This window comes from Pteropus vampyrus, unplaced genomic scaffold (genome assembly GCF_000151845.1).
Source record: "Pteropus vampyrus isolate Shadow unplaced genomic scaffold, Pvam_2.0 Scaffold260, whole genome shotgun sequence".
Lineage (NCBI taxonomy): Eukaryota > Metazoa > Chordata > Mammalia > Chiroptera > Pteropodidae > Pteropus > Pteropus vampyrus.
The window spans coordinates 1,778,389-1,798,835 of NW_011889041.1; the positions used below are offsets into that span (position 1 = coordinate 1,778,389).

The 20,447-nt window shown below is 33.3% G+C and overlaps 1 protein-coding gene across 1 annotated transcript in view; it reads right to left on the bottom strand.

Moving 5' to 3' along the window:
• Positions 1–20,447, bottom strand: part of GFRAL (GDNF family receptor alpha like) — a 58,795-nt gene that overhangs the window by 19,707 nt on the left and 18,641 nt on the right. Inside the window, exons 4-6 of the mRNA XM_011375023.1 lie at positions 17,478–17,534; positions 16,289–16,619; positions 10,962–11,212 (exon numbers count right to left, since the gene is read on the bottom strand). Coding sequence (XP_011373325.1) covers positions 10,962–11,212; positions 16,289–16,619; positions 17,478–17,534 — 639 coding nt within the window. The remainder of the gene's footprint in view (positions 1–10,961; positions 11,213–16,288; positions 16,620–17,477; positions 17,535–20,447) is intronic.

Consider the following 20,447-nt stretch of genomic DNA (forward strand, 5'->3'; position numbering starts at 1 on the left):
GGGAAGTGGAAGAGGCCTTATTTATATTTTAGGTTTGAAAACTAATAAAGGTTAAAGGCATTGATTTATCCCTGAGGTGCAAATCCAAAGAAATATTCAGAACTCTAAGTCTATAAATTAAATAGCATAAAAGCAAAAAGTTACAGAACCTACCACGGAACTGAATTTTTACATTGGGTGGTAACTAAAATTATTCTAAAGAAAAAGTTTATTTTATTATTCTCTTTATTGCTAACTTATAACACACGTCTTTTCTCTAAAGAATTCAAAAGTTTTCAAATAATTAAAAACAAGATCCTAAAGGAATAATCACTAATTTCTAAGAGGAAAAACATACATTTATAAGTGAGTGTCTATGAATTTGATGAACTACAAATTCACCATGCAGCTACTTTAATCCAGAAAATATAAAATACTGGACTATTTAGAGGTTATGTTATAAATATGAATACAGAGTAGAGAAATTCTGTTGAATGTTCCTTGGAAAACCAAGAGACTTTTTTTTTTTTTTTTTTTTTTTAGCACCTGGACTGAATTTGAAGGAAACAACTTAAATTAAAGTTTTGTGTAGAAACCAAAAAAAAGTCAGTGGTTTTGGCTAGATGAAGTGATTTATTTAAAGCCAAAATTTAACACAAAGTTCCTGGAATACTAACCTATATGAATTGGCTATAAGGGAAGATGGTGTGTGTGCGCGTGCATGTGAGAGAGAGAGAGAGAGAAAGAGAGAGAGAGAGATTGATTTTTACAATGGAAATATCTTTTACAATTCACTTAGCTCACTGTTTTATTTATAGTCTATAATTTTCCTTTCTCAGACAGTGATCAGACGACAATTAAAATTAAAATGAGAATTTACAAAAGTGAATTTGAGCCTTTATTAATCAAATTTTCACAATCTTTCAATTATTTTGCTAAAAATAAGTGTAACATTTTATGTAGTTTAGAAAAATGTATAAAACAATGTATTATGCATCTCTCTCTCTCTCTCTCTCTCGCTCTCTCTCTCTCTATATATATATGGATGTGTTTTAAAGACTTTCTATAAAAATGCTCACAAATGGAATGCTATTTTTAGATCAAGACCTTCACTGGGAATAGACAGATGAAATGTTGTAAGGCAAGATGAAATGCAGCCAAATAATATATCAATTGAATGAAGACAAGATGAATTAAACAGTCTTAACTAGCAACCTTGGTTTGTAAAATGAGGCCTTAATAAACAATCGGGTGAGAAATAGGGCTACAAAAAAGAAATTAAATGATAGGAGTAGGTACCAACCAGAGAGCTCTTTACTTAAGCTTCTCAAAAGACTATACACATTTTAGGAGTTTTTATATTAAAATTTCACAAAAGTCAGCTAGTTTTACAAATCTTTTGGGGACTATCTTTGTGTATCCTTATTATTAACAAACAGAGCTAACTATATTATATGATTCGTTAAGAATATGCACACATTTAAGAGCAAATATGTTTTTGGATCAATTGCTTATTTATAGTGTTGATACTGCCGAAGGATCAACTGTAAAATAGTTTCCTACTACTCAGACTTTTTGAAAGTTGATCTGTAAAGAAGAAAAGTGTTGGAGCTTGAAATATTTTTATTAAAGTAGGCAGTAGCAGTCTGGTCTTGTTAATTCCCGATTCTTTTGCTTAAATATCTGAATTGAAAATTCCAGCTTAAGTGGAAATACCAATGAGAGAGGCTCTTAATAGTGAGACTGTATTATTTAGCAGAGTAATGAAGAAGGAAAGAAAAACAATGGTATTTGGAAGACAACACTGCGAGAGAGAGATAGTAGAAATTGGTTCATTCATTCATTCATTATTCATTCAATCACTATTTATTTAGTAGCTAATGAGTATTAACTGTGTTTTTAAGAATTGCGGCAAAGCAGGCCACCTTGAGAGCTACATGGTATTAGTCTTGCCTTTCTGAGCACAGACGTTTCTCATTCTCTGAGAGGTGTGAGTGAAAAGAGGATCTGGGACCTATAGCCAGTGACTGGGTGTTTCCCACATGTGGATTAGAGCAGTGGTTCCCAAACATGGTTGAAAATCAGAACCACCTGGGTGATTTCTTTATAATACAGATTTCTGAATTTCTGAGCTCCACCCAGGCCCACTGAATTAGAATACCTGAAGTTAGGGATATATATATATATATATATACACACACACACACACACACACACACACACACTCTTACATACACACACGCGCGCGCGCGCGCACACACACACACACATATATATTTAAAACAAATTCTCTAAATATTTCCGAGGGTTAACATGTTCGAGAACCAAAAATTCACTGTCCATCTTTTCAGGACTTTGGAGTTGTCTTTGTGATCATCGGGTTCTTAATTAATAATAGAAAGATTGATCCTAAAAGAATTGTAGAATCAGCTGGCATTAGTGAAACATTAAGATACTTGTAAAAAAAAATGTGTATAGTCTTGTGTATGGTGTGGCCCTCAATCCAGAACCAAAAACAATGGTTTTTAAAGGCAGGCAATCAAAATATGTAGAATATTTAATATGTAGCAGGCGCTTTATACACTCAATCACATTCACACTCTCTGGATGAATATGACGTTTCTGCCATGCCCTAATAGGAGAGTTATAGCACAGACCCCTCCAGTTATGGAGCAAGGCTATGCCATCTACAGTGGAGGATCATTTGCCCTTTGAAATATAGCTCCTAATGTAATACTAGGAATTATCAAATCCAATAAGTCATTGGTTCCCAGAAAGGTAAATACAGTTCATCATTGCTAACTGTAGATGGACAGCTGCCACACCACAAATCCATGAGAAATGTCCTTAGAGTACAGTGATGAAGGGAAATCCTCTCAACAGGGAAAGCATTAGGAGTACTCTTGATTGTTCATGTTGTAGAGAAAGAAGTGGATAGAAATTAAGACTGATGGCAGCGGTAAACTGCTTCATTAGAGAAATGAAAAGAACAAACTTGGAAGACTGTAGACAAGAAAATGAGGTAAAAAGGATTGAGAATGACCCATGGTAGTAGCACAAAGTAGGCAGATTTTTATATTCAGGTTAACGCCTAGCAGAGAGTATCCACCACAGTGTAGGCCCTCAACAGTTAGGTGAACTTGTAATCTGCCTAGTAGAGGCCAACATATTCTCTTTTCAGCCCCCCATTGCCTGTGTGGTGAGCATGAAAAGAGTAGCTATGGTAACAAGGATGGCACTATGCATAGGTCCCACAGAATGGACTCCTCACGAAAGCTGATCCCTTAATTTCCTCCAGTGTTGAATGCCACACCTCCCAGCAACAGCAGAGACCTATATGAACCCTTAATTTGGCAGGATGGTGGAAGATTAGAGATTCCAAAATCCTCCCACCCTGTAGGAGGCAGTGGCACAGCCCTCCTGGAATTTATTCCTACTCTGGATATGGATTTGCTTTTGTTCCTTACCATCAAAATGCTTCTTCAAATGCCTAATCTATCTTTGTGCAGATGCAACCTGACAGTGCTTAACCTTGGACCTCGTGCCATATACCTTCTTCTTCCCTCCCTAGTGCTTTTCTGTCACTACAGCTGAAATGTATATTGTGATCCACTGAACATTCATAAATATACCAAACACAATTTCTAGAGAATCAAGGCTCATGGAGCTACTCCTTAGAGGTGGAAGATAGGATCCAAAGGATAAATCCTTTTTCTTTTTTCCTGCCATGAAGACAGTTCTGTGATGCATCAAATCACCTTGGAAGGTCCCAAAAGGAGCAAAACAACTCGAAAGAGTTAGAGTGATAATTTGAGTTTGTTAGTCTTGACTGCACTGTGTAGAATTTTACAATAAAGATATGAGCTCAAGTAGAAACAGGCTGGTTTTCAGGCAGAGATCAGAGAAATTACAAAGAGGACTCTATAATATTGAAAGTTGACCGCTTCTATATCTGAAGTGGTAAAAGATATGAGTGAAAAAGATCTCTAGTTATAAAAAGCCCAGTATTTCTGAGTTAAACAAATTGACTCAACCATGCAGCAAAAATCAGATTAAGGGTATTACATTTTCACTCAAGTCTATTATTTAGATTAGCTTAAATCATTAAATTAGAGAGTGGGGCATAAGGGTGAGGAAGTAAGGAAATAAGGCAGACTTAGGAAATAAGGCAGATTTGGGAACTAAGTCAAAAAAAACATTTTTTTTTTTTTATTATGGATACTGGCACATGTAACCGAATATAAGCAAATAGACTAGAAATCTAACACATTTTAAAGAGATTACATTGCCAAAGAAGCCACCAGTCTGCTTGCAAAAAAGTGTGTGACTATTAAACTTCAAAACAACTTTCAATCCCTCAAACTGAATGAGCAGGATATGGTCCATGAGAGCACTGTGTTTCTTGGGAGGGCATACTCTACCAGACCTACTTCCGATATGGCTATTGAGGAAGGTGAATAAGAAAGAACTTCCAGAGGGCAAAATCAGAGCTACAGAAGGTGGTCCTTCTTAGTTATCCAAGGAAATCCACACTGCCAGAGAGGCTTCACAATGCATATCAAGGAGGATCTCATTACTGTGTGCTATAACTCCCATTTTCCTTTATTTCAAATGAGAGTTTTTATTGAGGTTATACTGTCCCAGTTATAATATATAATGTGTGTGTGGGGGAGGATGGAGAGTGTTTGGTGTTTGTGTCCGGGGAGGTGACAAGTAATAACCAGTCTCTATAGTTCATAGGTTGCCTGTCTACTACTATAAGGCACCATAACATCTGGATTGCACATCACCCAAAAACTAGCAAATCTTAAAATCCAAGAGGAAACATCAAGTATTTGATGAATGGATAGATAATTTGGTCTGAAGCTTAGAAAAGAGGTCTGTCCTAAAGATTGTAAATTAACGTAGGGGGTAATGATGTTGTTGCCATCGATAAGATCTCGTAGAGGAAGGTTATAGAGTTACTCTAGTATTCAGAATTTAAAACACTGGTTATAAGAATGCTCAATAATCTCAGATACAATTTCAACAAAGAAGTAGAAAACATAAAAATGGAGATAAAAATCATAAAAAAGATCTGGTCAGAAATGAAGACTACAATAACTAAAATGAAGAATACATTAGAGATCATCAACATTAGATTGGATGAAGCAGAGGTTCGAATCAGAGATTTAAAGGATGGGATAGTGGAGGACATCCAATTAGAGCAGCAACAAGAAAAAATAATTTAAAAAGATGAGAATAGTTTAAGAGGCCCTTGGGAAAACATCAGGTGTACCAATATTTGCATCATTGGGGTACTAGAAAAGAAGAGAGAGAGCAAGGAATTAAAAGCTGTTTGAAGAAATAATGATGGAAAACTTCCCTAATCTGGTGAAGGAAATAGACATACAGGCCAGGAAGTACAGAGTGTCTCAAACAAGGTGAACTCAAAGAGGCCCACACTAAGACACATCATAATTAAAATGCCAAAGGTTAAAGACAAAGAGAGAATAGTAAAAGCAAAGAGATAAATGTGCTATCACCATTTATATTCAATATTTTTCTGTGGATTCTAGATATGGTTGGTAGAGACAAAAAAAGAAAGGAAAGGTGTAAGCATTGGACAGAGGAAACAAAACTAGAATTATTAAAGAGCATATGATTATCTATGTAGAATATTTAAAATAATTCAATAAATTATTAAATTTTATGAATATTTAACAATGTTGCTGATATAAATTTACTTATAAAAGTCAATTGGGTTTCTATAGTTTAACTATAAAGAGTTTGAAAATGTAATCATAAAAAGATGGTTTTTAGTACTAATTGTAATATTTAGCAATATCTAGAACTAATTATAGCCAAAGCTATATAAGAAAATTAGTGAGAAGTTATTTTTATTGAGAAAATAATAAAAACTTAAAGCTTTTTAAAATCTATATCCATGTATTGAAAAGCTCATTATCAATAAAAAATAATAAAAAGGCAAATATCTGGTGACAGGGCTGCTGAGTGGGACCCAGAGCACTAAGAAGTGGGGCAGGCCAGCTGAGAACCTGCTGCCCCAGCGAAGCGGCAAGAGACAAGAACACATATGAGCTAAGTCTCCAAGCTCCTCACATATGTTCCACTGGACTTCATTTACAAAACATAAATTCAAAAATAAAATTATTAAGAATTTCAAGATGATGACTGTGGAACCTGAGACCCCATGTTCAGGGCCCTTCAGAGCACAGAGCCCTGTGTAACTGCACTGGCCACATGCCATGAAATTGGCCCTGCTGAAACCCAGGTCCTACCTCCATGTAATCTATTTTTATTAGTTTATTGTGCATCAGAATTTTTATTCTCTCAGTGACTCTCATTTTCAGTAGAGATTGAGAACCTCGGCCCTTGACAACATTAAGTGTGTGTGTATCAGTTATATATCACATGTGTGTAACGGTGTATGGCTGGTGACCTCTGAGTTGGGGGAGAAAAAGATGTAATGTCGAGGGACACTTAAAACAACTGAAAATAATAATAATAATGTTCTGTATCTTACATGAAATGTCAGATACCACTATTCTTCACCATTGTTTTTATATTATAATTTTCTTTGGTAACTATTAATCACTTTTTAAAAATATCTTTTAAAATGGCAATGTAAAGTATCTAGTTGAAGAAGAATGGTTGACTATTCAAGAAACAGTGACAAAATTTCCCCTTTATATAACCCAGATAAAACATAGCAAGGTCAAGATCTGAGCCCAAGACCATTATGATACACCAGGTCATTGCTTTGCCATAAGAGACCATTAATTCAGGAGCATTGTAAGAGATATGCAGATTCATGAATCCTCACATATCAGTACAAACTTCTGATACAGACAACAAAAGTGACATTTATTAGTACTAAAAGAAGCAGATATCTTAGGAAAAGCATATGAATAGGTAGAAAGAAATAGAATATTTCCAACAAACTACTCAAAAATGTTCAGCATCATTTATAATAAAAGTACAAATTAAAGTAAGATTTTTCTCACTAAGTATGTAATTTAAACAAACTTTTTTCTAGTGCCTACCAAATTAAAAAATCTTCCTGTTCAAAATCAATTCCATGGAAATGCCAGCTAAAATGTGAAATAACATTGTAATAATGTCTATAATAAAAATCACATTCAACTAAATGTCCACATTAATAGATTAGTTTAAAAAACTACATATAAATAGTAGGATACTATGCAGCCTTTAAAAAAGAATAAAGCCATCATACATACATATATGTACATACTTACAAGTGTGTCTACCATATATGTTTAAGTTAAAAGGCAAGCTTAAAGTAGCATGTATCGTTTTATTCCATTAAAAAAAAATATGTGTATATGTGCGTTAGGGTGAGGAAGGCATCTGTTTGGGTATATATGAGGTATTAGAACTATGTATGTACTACAAGTAAAAAACAATTTTTTGAAAGAATGTACACCAACCTTCTTTATGTTGACACCCTCTAGAGAATGAGATTGAGAGATAAATTTAATTTATTTTTATTTCTGCATTCTTTAAGTTTTGTTTGAGCTTGTACCACAATTGTATTGCTATGCTTTCCACTCCTTGTAGGATTTGATAAAAATAGGTAGTCTCTTTTTATTTGTATTTTTTAAAATAACTCTTCAAAAAGCAGAAGCTGAGTCTTTAGGGGAAGAATGGGGCTATTTCCAAATTGCTTTTAGATGACTACAGTTGGCATTAAAAAAAAGACAACTTCGAGAAAGGTGAAAACATTCCTGTCAGTACACTGTATACTCACACCTGTGTGCTGGATCCTTCAGGGAACTGAGAAACACAATAGTAATTTTTTCTTTTTTTTCATTTCTGTGGTCCTCTCTGCATTAACCAATTTTTCTCTCTTCCATGTTTCTCATCTATCAGCTCTAACTGTCACAAGTTTTCTCTGTGCGGCACAATACTAGGAAAAAAGTAAGTCTGTATGGATCCATAGGTTAGTAGTTAAGTGGAAGTTGGCAGATGAATATAGTTTATTCAGGATGCTCCTTTGCCTGAGTCTGGTCCTGCAGGGCAGGTGGGCTCTTCAGCACACCTTCAAAGCTTAATTCTGTTACCAGAACGAGGAGGTTCTGCCTGATTGTATTGAAGGGACACAAGCTTACTGTCTGTCTATCGTTTCATAGGTAGGAGGACGTAGTGGGCTGTGAGTCAGCCGGCCAGGGTATATGACCCTGAGCAAGCCATTTAATCTCTCAGCTTCCTTTATCTCGTGTGTGAAACTGAGAAATTAATAACATCTAGCTCATGGAATTGTTGAGATTAACTGAAAAAATGTGACCAAAAATAATGCTTAATAAACTCTATATTTAAAGTTATAAGACTCTGACTTGAATACATCCAGATGAATTTCTATTTCGAGCAAGTATTTTTCAAACTTCAGAGAGAAGTTAATGAGTTATAAAACTCATTTAGTGTGTAGTAGTCAACACTGAAAAGAATTAATGGAATAGAATAATAATTTGAAAAAAAAAAAAAACAGAAGACATTGCACATGGAAAGTTAACGCAAAATGCATTGCTTACTGTGGTTCGAAGTCAAATAAGTTTGAAAGAAAAAAATGCTTCTAAACCAAACAAACGGGACAAACTGAAACCTTTCCCTAACTGTCCTCTCAATTCTACTCAGTTCTGCCTCTTTCAACTAAAGCGAGCAGAAACTAAAAGGGCTTTGGAAACATGCTGTAATGATGGATCTTTTTGATAATGTCTGCGCGTGCTGGGGTGATGTGAGAAGTCAGGAGGCAGTGGTAAGAGAGACAGTTCATTCAAACATGTGCTTGTGTTACTTCCCAATATATGAAGCAGGGCATAAAGATTTGTTAGAACTAGCCAGGCCTCAAGATTTCGTTCTTGTTTTTGCTTGAAACTCTTATTTACTCAAGTACCTAGACTGTGACAGAAGACCTTTCAGAGTCCTTTAATTCTATTAACCTGTCACTTGCAATTCCTGCTTTTAGTGGGTAATGTTTGAAAATAAAATCTCATAAAGTTTAGTCTTACTAGGTGAGTAAAGAAATAGTTTTGAATTTTCATTTTTCTAAAACATGTAGTAATTCAATGTTTATGGATTTTTAAATGTCATTTCTATTTCTCTACAAATATTTTTTTGTTCTGTAAAAGTTATAGTAGCCAAACATAATGAAAGTAAGATATTAAAATGATTAAAAACACATGGAAGAAAACCAGGCTTGGAACTAGAAGAGGTTTCTGGGACTGACACTTTAAAGAACTTATGCCCAAGGAACTGAGTTGTCACTAACGTGTAGGATCTACATTTTTTTTTTTCTAGATACTATTTAATATGGAGGAAGCACTTATAAATAACCTTGATAATGTAACTGTATACATTGTCATTGGTTTAAATTATTTTAATTGGTATTTCATTCTGCAATATTGTGAGACATTTGTTATAAGAACCTTTACTTCCAACAAAATTAACCATCTAATATTAATTACAGAGGAAGATTATTTAGAAAATGACTCAACATATATAGTGCTGCAATTTTCCTCATGATATCATTTCAAGTGAAATATATCTGTAGGGACAATTATAAAAATTGTAGAAATTCCACAGAGAACTCATTTGGAATAAAAACCATACTAACTGAGTTGTATATTTATTATATAGTACACAACAAATCACAATTATAATTACATTGGCTAATGTGTATCTTTTTAGTATCTGATGATAAATAGAAAAAATAAAAAATATGTATATCTGTATGTAATTAGCTAGGTATAGGTACAGATATCTCTCAAATATTTTTCATCAATATAAAGGTTTGATTTGCAATGAAACATTAAACCCCTATTATTTCCTCCTGGAAATGGTATTTGATGGTTTGGTGATTATAACAAGAAGTCTAGGTGCCTGGAGATATTTTGAAATTCAGATTGTTGCATGGACCAACCCTGAAGATGGATAATGGAGACATCTTGAATTAGTATGTGATCACATCCTTAGGTTCTTTCTATGATTCATAGACAAATCCCTCTCAACTACTTATTCACTTTATGACTTATATCACTTTATTTAAAGTCCTAAATCTTGATTTTCTTCTAAAATAGAGTAAACAATAACTTTAGAAAATGTATTTTTCATCTTATCATTACAGGTAGATCAGCAGACATATTAGAGACCAAGAAGAGAAAAAAATAAATCCCAGAGTAAAATATGTTTTACATTGGTTGAGACAGCCATATAATAGATTATTAAATTAACGATCCCATGATGAATCCAATCTTAAATATACACGTCTTTGTATAGTCCCCTCTCGCAGTAACACTGAGCTTGGCTATATGACTTGTTTTGTCCAGCGAGACATTAGCAAATGTGATAGAAGCAGACATTTGATAAGTACTTAGCCAGTAGAAATGTTGCCTTTACCACATGAATCCCAGGGTCTACTGCTAAAGAGGTCAGTTAGAAGAGAACCATGCATCCCAGCCACCAGTGCTTACTCAATACCATCTTGGACTGTCTGGCCTCAGCTGAGCCCCTAAATGACTGTAGATACATGAGTGACCCTAGATAAGACTATCAGAAGAACCACCCAACTGAGCCACGCCCAATTTGCAGAATTATGAGCAAATAAGCAGTCATTTCAAGTCTCTAAGTTTTTTGGGGGGTCCTGTTACTTATAATAGATACCTGATATATTCAGTTATCAGGTAGGATAAACCTTTTTTGCTGTTGATATTGAAAGCAATAAATAATAACTAGGAATGACTAATCCTATAAATGAAAAAATGTACCACTTGCAGATGAAAGAGTAAAACACACAATGCCCAAAACATAATCAGAAGATAGAATTTAAAATGGAAGAGCAAACACAAAGTTGTCTTTGTAGACAAATTTTCTGTGCTGGGTTATTACTTTGTGCCGAATAGACAAAGACAAGAAAAAAAATATATATATATATATATATAATTTACCGAATATATATAACTTACTGAAACATGATCTTCTATGAAGCATATACTGAAAAATCTTGCACAAAGATTCTTCACTTTGTGTAATGGTTCTACAGGTGCACTGCACTTGAAGAACTGTCCCAAGGGTACCAATGTAAGCTGCTTTGCAGGCATCACTTCCTGAGCAAATGAGATCCTGCTTGCTTAAAGTACTGATGCAAGTCTCATCTTCATGGCACTTTCTAGTCACATGCTGCCAGCATTTTGACTGAAATGTTCTATAGCGCCTCCTAGAAAGAGTCGGGAAATGGAATTAACCTCTGAGTAATTATTTCACATTAACATGTAGTGCTTCCTCACCTAATGAAAGCATAACATACAACAAAATGACTCCTAGGTGCTAGTACATAGATGAAAATTAAGTTCCTACTTTCAAACTTCCCAATAGAGAGCGTAGAAGAAAAAGTTGAGAAACCTTGTGAATTACTTTCCTCTTGTGATGAAAGACAGAGGTTAAGTTTATGATTCCCTGGATGAATTTTCCTTCATTACTAATTTTGTTCCAATGGCTGATGATTTGCAGTATGAACTACTTGGGAGATTTATTAGGAGTATTTTTTTGAAGCAGAATGTGGTTTTGTGACTAGCCTTTGGCCATTGTCTCACACCAAGTGATTTCATATAAGGTTCTTGACTTTTCAAGCCAGTTTCCCACAGAGTGGGAGGTACCATACTCTTTCTCAACATTTCTAAGCAGACTAATTAGAATTTTAAAAATGCTTTCAGCTTCTTTGGCAGCAAGAGTTTTCTTTTTCTTTTTTTTAAGTAAGACATTATGAGTTTATTTAATGGCTAAGATTATCCATTAGAACTACATTCATTCATATAACTTTTCTATGTATTTGATTTTTGTTTTACTAGCTGAATAAGTTTCAATAATGTTATTTTTAAAACTTTCACAGTTAGAAGATATTGTTCTCAGTGGAACCAATGATATTAATTTTTCTCCTTAATATTTATCACTTAAAATTATTTTTTATCTTTTCTTGAATGGGTCACCATCAAACATGTATGAAAACCCTCTGAATACATGACACTTGTTATGAGTTTATTTATCCACATGGTGCTTAAATCTATAAATGACATTATATTTAATAATGTCATATTTTAAGTCATCTTAACAGAATCAGTCTTTTAATACATTGGCAAAAATTAATTTATATTTAAAGAAATACAATTTTTGATCACATAATTTTGAGGTCAGAACAAATATGTCCTTTAATGCCATTAAGGGTTATATATAAGATGTTATCTAAATGCAAGTATTGACAGTATTATCATTTATAAGCAGATAAAAAATAAATTTGTACCTAGGTGCCATTTATTTCTTTTAATATGTGTTTTACTAAGTTTAAGTTGCATGCTTTATCTACTTATGGAAGTTATTCATTCAGGAAATTAATTGTGAAATTTTGCAAAAATAATGAATTAATGGATACTTAATTCGATATTAAAAAAAAAAAAAAACTTTCATACACTAGTTACCTAAATTATTTGGAAGAAATTTTTAAATGTGGCAAAAAATTATATATTTAAAAATTTTATTTTAGGTTTGAAATGTTTTGATGTATGGTGTTTCATTACCTTTATCTTCTTATTATGCTACAATTTTATATTTTGGTTTATTGTTCAAACAATTAAGTGTTTAAAAGCAACTTTAAAATGGAGTTGATTATTTTGTTTTATAATTGCTATTGATTTCTAGAACATTGCAAAATAAAAGAGTATATGGTCTGTGTAACTTCTGTACACAAAATATATTACATTTGCCTTTGTTACCTAGTATATAGCCAACTTTTGTAAATGACCCATGGCACCTAAATGTATATATTGTTGAGTTTTGCTTTTGAAAATAATTAGAATTTTTCTAAGTAAATACCTTTTTTTATTACTTTATTGAGTGCATACATATAAAATAATAATGTGTTATAATTTTCTGTAAGTTCCTAAATATTTATAATTGGCAAACCTCATTTCCAAGTGTTTACCTGTATTAGATGAAATTAATTTAAAAATAGTCTTTATATTGCTTTCTTTGACCTTTTCAAATAAATAAAAGAGTTTCAAAATCTGTCATGAACTGAAGAATCTGGAACAGGGACAGAAGTTATATAGTCAAACCCAAGGGCTCTCCTTTGTCTGTGTACAGGCTCTTCAGCAAAAAAAGGTAAGTAATAAAGGAGTTAACATCCTAACTGAAGAAGTGGTTATTCTTTTGGAGACTTTTTTCCATCTGAATTACATTAACAATAATTTAATGTAAAAGCTAGAAATCTCCCTGAGGCAAAATTTGCTTGAGAAAATGACAAGATTTGTCTTTTCACCTTGACTACTAATATTGTATAATATTTCCATCACTTCTATAAAGTATTCATTAAGGGACTATTTATAAATGGTGAAAAAAAATTGAAGACACACAGTCCTTACTCTCTAAATCAATCTATGAAAGACGGAGATTATGTAAGGGGAAACATGTATATATACGTTAACAAATTATAAAAATTAAGAATAAAATATTCAAAAGTAGAGGAAAATGATATGACAACTTTTGAGCACCTACTGTGTTCCAGACCCTGCACCAAGCACTTTGGAGAGGTGGTTAAACCCAAGAGTCCCTGTGGAGGCAAATTACCAACAATGTGCCAGACAATCTGAGAAGGTATTGATGCCAACGTGAGTATATTTCAAGAATGTGTGCTTCAGAATCCATCACGAGGCTTCTCAAGAAGTATACAGCAGATTCTATCACTAATGATTAAAATTTAATTTGATAGAAAAGCTTAGACATATAAAACTTTGAAGGTTGAATATGCAAATAATTTTAGGATAATGAGGTAGCATATCTAGGGCCCTAAAATCAGGAAAAGCTGGGTGCCCATTCACACAGACATCTGTATTTTTACAGGGTTTGATTTAAACAAACAAATGAAAAGGTGTCTCCGGGCTGGTTAAAATGTTAGGTTTCCTTGTTAATGTAGATAGGTGATAGACAGGTAGATGATACTATTCTATTTATAACCTGAGGAAAATAGTGTAAACAAACATTTTAATATTTTATTGATTATAGGAGATATCATTATTGTATTAAAATTAAAATCACCTATTGGCAATTAATTATTATTATAATTTAATAAATTTTTTTATTCAGCTTAAGACTCATCACAAATATGTTAGTGACATTAAAATGTGTGGAAATTTGCAACTTAGAATCGATGAAATATAATATTTTACTAAAACATATTTTTGGAATATATAAATTTGAAAAATCAAGTAATTAATAAACCATAAAATAACTGATAAACATTTACATGACAGAATCCTCAAATAAAACTTAATCTTAAGAATTTTGGCATTTTATGCAATAAGTTGAAGCAAAAAAATGTCAGCGTCCTAGCACTCTGTTTAGATTTTTATCTTTTATCTTATAGAATGTGTGTTATAAGGAAGTATTATCTTTTTTCAACAAATGTTTACAAACTTTGTACCTACATTATCAAGTGAGAGTAATTGAGAGTAAAGGAGTAAAGATAGTTGACAGTGAAAAGACCAAAAGAAAGCAGTTGACCAAGAACCAGCCTTTTCAGGAAGTTATCATTAAATCTTTTAGTTCATTTGCCAGGTATTAAAGCAGGGTGACAAATATAACAGATCTTGCTCTGAGCTGTCAAACTCCGACAGCTACTCCTTCATGCTAAATGTTTATTTAGATCTTTAAACAAATTTGCTATATATGGAGTTTCATTCATTGAAACAACATGAAACAGTTCCTGATAGAAGGTAGCAGGCAAACAAATTAATATAAAAAATTACTCAAAAAGGCAAAAAAAGAATTCAAAAATTATACAATTTAATACCGGTTGTTAAATCAAACTCCTTCAACATGTAACATCAATGCCACAAATAGTTTTGATTCATCATATACACAGTATTCTCATTCTTTCCTCCATCTTTTATTCTTATCCAAAAAGGCACATTTAATATGGATTTCTTACCACACAAAACATAAATTCATCTTGAATTTACAGGGGAATGTGATAATGAAGACCATAGTGAAGAAAAGAAAAAAACACAGTGTTGGAATAGATTCCCAGGAGTAATTACCCGTAAAAGTACAGTCTAGTCTCAACTAGCAGCCAGAGTGGAAGTTTCAAGAAGTGAGCCAGACCATACTTCTCCTCAAAATCCTCCAGTACTTCTCCATTTCACTTGGAGCAAAAACCAAAGTCCTTAGTGTCCCTCAACGCCCTCCATGATCTATGCCTGCCCATACCCCATCCAGTTAAATCTTTAACAACTTCTTTTGCTCTCCCCCTTGCGCGCTCTGTCCTCATTGCTTTTGTAAAATGCCACGCATGTTTTTTCCTCAGCACCAGCTGAGGAAATTGTCAGGATTTGTCTTTGAGACAAATACCATTTGTTTGGTATCTTTTTTGGATATTTACTGAGAGAGGCTCATTCCCTCACTTCTTTAAGTCTGGTAAAGTGCTCTCTACTGGGACCACCCCGTTTACATAGCAACTCTTTCTGTCTATTCACAATACCCCTTATTATGTTTTATTGCCGTTTTTCTTATGGTTACTCTCCAGAGCACTCATTACCTTACAATATACATTTTTCTTATTTATTGTCTGTCTCTTCCACTAGAATATAAACTCCACATGGCAGGCATTTTGTCTCTTGTACACCGATGTCTAGAGTAGTAGTAGGTACATAATTTTTTTTTGAACAAACAAATAAATGACTAACATAATTCCCCTTAGAATCAAGGGTGCAAGGTTGAGAAGAAGAGAATGGATTCAGTGCTGACATCATGACATAGGTGTGTGTTGGGGATATTCAAACTGCACTCAAGCTCATTTCTCCTTCTTGATACTCAGTCTAAGACAGAAAGAATTTATTCTGAAATTTGAAGAGTCACCTTGTCAAAATTCTATGATGTTTAACAGCCCTAGATGATCATACCAAAAAAGCAAATTTAAAAACTGACATACAAGCTATAGATCTATTAATCAAATCTATTATTCTTTAGTATAATTTAAATACATAATTTTAATAATGCTATTTCATGGCTACCAAATCCTGACATACTGATTTTTTTTAATCCTAAAACATGTTCTGCATTTGAATTTCAAAAAAGATCCTACACATGTACTACAGATTCAAAAATATGAATTGTCTGGCTTTGTTTACATCACATTGTATAATGGTGGGAAATCTAGCTAATGTAATGAGATCAAGTGTTAGGACTGGACTGTAACAAATAAGGTGCCGAAATAAGAAAGTAAGGTATGTGTGTTTTTACTCACCTGCATAATTCATCATTTCGGCAGCTGTGAATTACATTGAGGCAAGTAGGGGGTGGAACTATGTTCACTGCACATGGCTTGCTGTGAAGAGCTTCTTTGGATTGCTGACAAGGTATATCAGATGGAGCACAGTCACAAAAAACCAACATCTGGGCAATGTTAAAAGGCATATTTTGATAGAAGAACCGTATGGCTGTTTGGCAGTGTTTCACATCACACAGATTTCCATTTGCTGAGCAAGCTTTAAGGTAAGGGGCCAATTGTGTATTACAGACTACATCCCCTACACACATCTCTGCCACTTCCAAACAGGACCAGATCCCTTTCATCCCTGAAAGCAATGACATCCCCAGGTCACGAAAATGTAAACATAAAGTTGAACTTACAGAATCTGCAAAACATGGTGAGAAGTCTATGAGCAAAATACAATAGCATAGCAATGTGCTATTTTGGGCAAACATTTGTTTTCTTTTCTTCTTCTTTGTTTTTTTTTTGTTTTGTTTTGTTTTGTTTTTTTGAGTTAATATGAATTTACTGAGATCTGAATAGTGGATTATTTGAATCATCTTTCATCTCAACTGGATATGTATTGTGATACAAAGGTGATGGGAAATGTGTAGGGCCAAAACAGAGCTGAAGAAAAAATTCTTGAGTCCAAGTTTCTCAACTATAAATAACAGATCTCCAGAAATTGCATTTGAGCTCTATAGCTTATGATGAATTCATCATTGCTAATCAAATAAAAATGACTCCTATTCCATTGTTCTTTTTCTTTTGGGGGAAAATCTTGACAAAAGTTTCCACATTGTTATTCCAACATATAAAGATACTCACATTCTAGAAAACACAAGTACATATACACAAACATATACACAAAAATAGTTGGCCTCAAACAATTTAATTTTTCTGATCAAAATATCCATGACATTTAACTAAGATCTAGTCTTTGGTTTTAATTGTAAAATATTCCTCAGCATAACTGTAAATAGATGATGGATAGACAAAGCATTGCTTTGGTACATTAGTGAAGAAATGCAATAATTTTGTTGTATTTTATAATATTAGAACTATAAAAAGCCACACAATTTATTTTATATCAACATATCTTTAAGAAGCCTAGTAAGTATATTCTAAATTATATTGGCCAATATTTATAATGTAGATCAAAATTATAATTTATAAACATTACCGTGATAGGGAAGAGTAGTTAAATTCCATATGAATTTATTATCTTCTTTCGAGTTATCTAGAAATAAAAGAGACTATTTCATTAGTGAACAATTTTCTAAATTTAATAGGAGAATGTGGGCTACACTTATAAATGAGAAATTAAGCAAAAATACATACAAGCTCATGTAATACTTATTTATGGGCTACATTTATAAATGAGAAATTAAGCAAAAATACATACAAGCTCATGTAATACTTATTTAACCCTTGATATTCAAAATTAGTGAGGTACAGATGAAGAAAAACAAACCCCAGAAATGTCATTCAAGTGAGTTAAACAGGCCTGCTCTGAGGATTCAGTTACTTGAAAGTTAAAACAAATGCTAACAAGTAGGCCATGTGTATTGAAATAAAGAATCTGTCTGGGGAGAAAAAAAAAAATAGGAATATTGTCTGATTAAAAAAAAAAAAAAAAAAACCTTCCTCTTCCCAGTAGTATCTTAATTAGATTGAAATGCAATGTGAAGACTATTTCTACCTCTGTTTGTCTTACCCTCCCAGAGTTCTTAGAAATCAAAATAGAATTGGAGAATCTGTTAATGGAAGTGAACTCAGTGTGGCTATGCAATTCTAAATATTTCATTTAGAAAACATTGGTTAAGTCTCTCCTATGTAACAAATGTGATACTGAAGACACAAATCTGCGATCCCTGTCATTGAACATTCACAGCCTGGAAGAAAATATATACATATAAACAAAAGTAAAAAGAAAACATAAGGAGCTCTGAAAGACATATGCATAAAGTTATAGGAGAGTGGTGCAATTTTTTTGTTTTAAAATAAAAATTCATTTTTTGTCATTGGCTATTGATTAAGATATTGACTTCTATTTTGGCATAAATGTCCCTTTATGATTCAATTGTCCTTACCTGAGCTAACTGTCTAAACTCCCTGTCCGCCCTTCTACTTCATATAAATGGTGTTATAATCACAAGAAAATTATTTTTACCTCCAGGTGTATCTCAGCCTTTCAGACTCCTTGCATTATTCTAACTATTATAACTATACGTGATTTTTATTTTTCTACTAATGAAATCTCAGCTCAAGAATTACTATCCCTTCTAGAGTCCACTATCCTGTATCTCTGAGGAATAAAATCCCAATAAGCAAATCTCGGAGAGTCATATAGCTTTTATAAGAGAAACAAAAATCTAGGCTAGACCTTTTATTATATATTAATACTTCTGCTTTGGAACTGATTAGTATGGCTGTGCTACTGACTAAAACATATTCAGGAGTCTCTGACTGAAACATAAATAAGCAATGAATTTACTTACCATTATGAACTGAATGTGTCCCTCCCAAATTCCTATGTTGAAACCCTAACTCCAAGTGTAGCTGTATTTGGAGATGATGTTTCTAAGGAAGTAATTAAGGTTAAATGAGGTCATAGGAGTGGGACTTTGCTCTAATAGGGTTAGTGTCATAATAAAAAGAGACATTAGAGACCTTAGTCACTTTTCTTCCTCCATGCACACACAACATGGAAATATGTGAGGAGGACATAGCAAGAAGCCAGGAAGTCTACAAGTCAGGGAGAGATCTCTCACAAGAAACTGACCTTGATGGACCTTGATGGACCTTGATCTGGAATTCTCAGCCTCCATAACTGAGAAAATAAATTCCTGTTGTTTAAGCCACAAGCCTGTGGTATTTTGTTATGTCAGCCCAAGTAGATTAATATGCTCACTATATGTATAATTATTACAAACACAACAAAATGGTTAAATTAGCATGGGAAAATAAATTCTATCTTGGATGTATACTGTTTTATATGCTATGAGAAATGTATTATAATAAATTCTCTGCTCTTAAATTCTAATTTTATATGGTACACATGTATGTGTATGGACATTTTTTCCCAGAGTAGATTTTAAACCATAGCTTAATTGCTGAAGAAGAAATAAAGGGCTATATATCATGGGAATAAATAGAAGCATACAACAATCAGGCTTAGATTTGAGTTCTAAGATCATATACGTAAAAACACATACTGTTCCCCTTTATTCATCCATTAATATCAAAATATATATAGAAGTCGATATCTTCTTACTCTGCTACCACTCTGATCCAAGACACCATGCTTTTCTCTATTGACCTCATCTAGTCACATGATCTTATTTAGCATCTATTGGTAAATGATCCCCCCATTTATATTTACTGCACAGATCTCATTTCCTCTATATGTCATACATGGAATTTAGATATCAATTACATACATAAAACTGCCTACTCAATAGCTTCACTTGTATATCTAATAAACATTTCAGACTCAACACATCCAAAACTGACTTCTGACTTTTCCTCCGTTCCCCATCAAAGCCTCTTCTTCCTGTAGTTGTTCCCATATTCATTAATTTAAAAATGACAGTCACATCATTCTCCTTACTTGAGACAAAAACCTTGGCGTCAACTTTGATTTCTTTTTTTTTCCCTTGCATTTCCATTTGATCCACTAATATTAAAAAAAAATATCCAGAATCTGACAACTTCCCATACTGATCCATCATCCATTGTCTTTTTGCTCCATTATTATATAAATCCCTAACTGTTTCCCCACTTGGGCCTTTGTTTCTCTTTACTCAGTTATCAATGCAAAAACAAGAATTATCCTATTAAAGATATAAATCAGACCATGACACTCCCCTGGCCAAAATTCTTCATTGTTTTTCTATATCACTCAGAGTAGAGCCAATGATTTTGAAATGACCTACAAAGCCCTTCATGATCTTGTCCCCAGTTTTATATCAGATTTTATCTCCTACACTTCAGTTCCTTGCTCTCTTAACTCTAGCTTGTGGTCCTCTCTGCTTTTCTTCAGATCTACAGACATATTCCCAGCTCAGGACCTTTAATTAGCTGTTTCTTCTGTGTTAAGTACTCTTTCCCCAGATATCCACATGCCTCATTCCCTGCCACTTTCAATCTT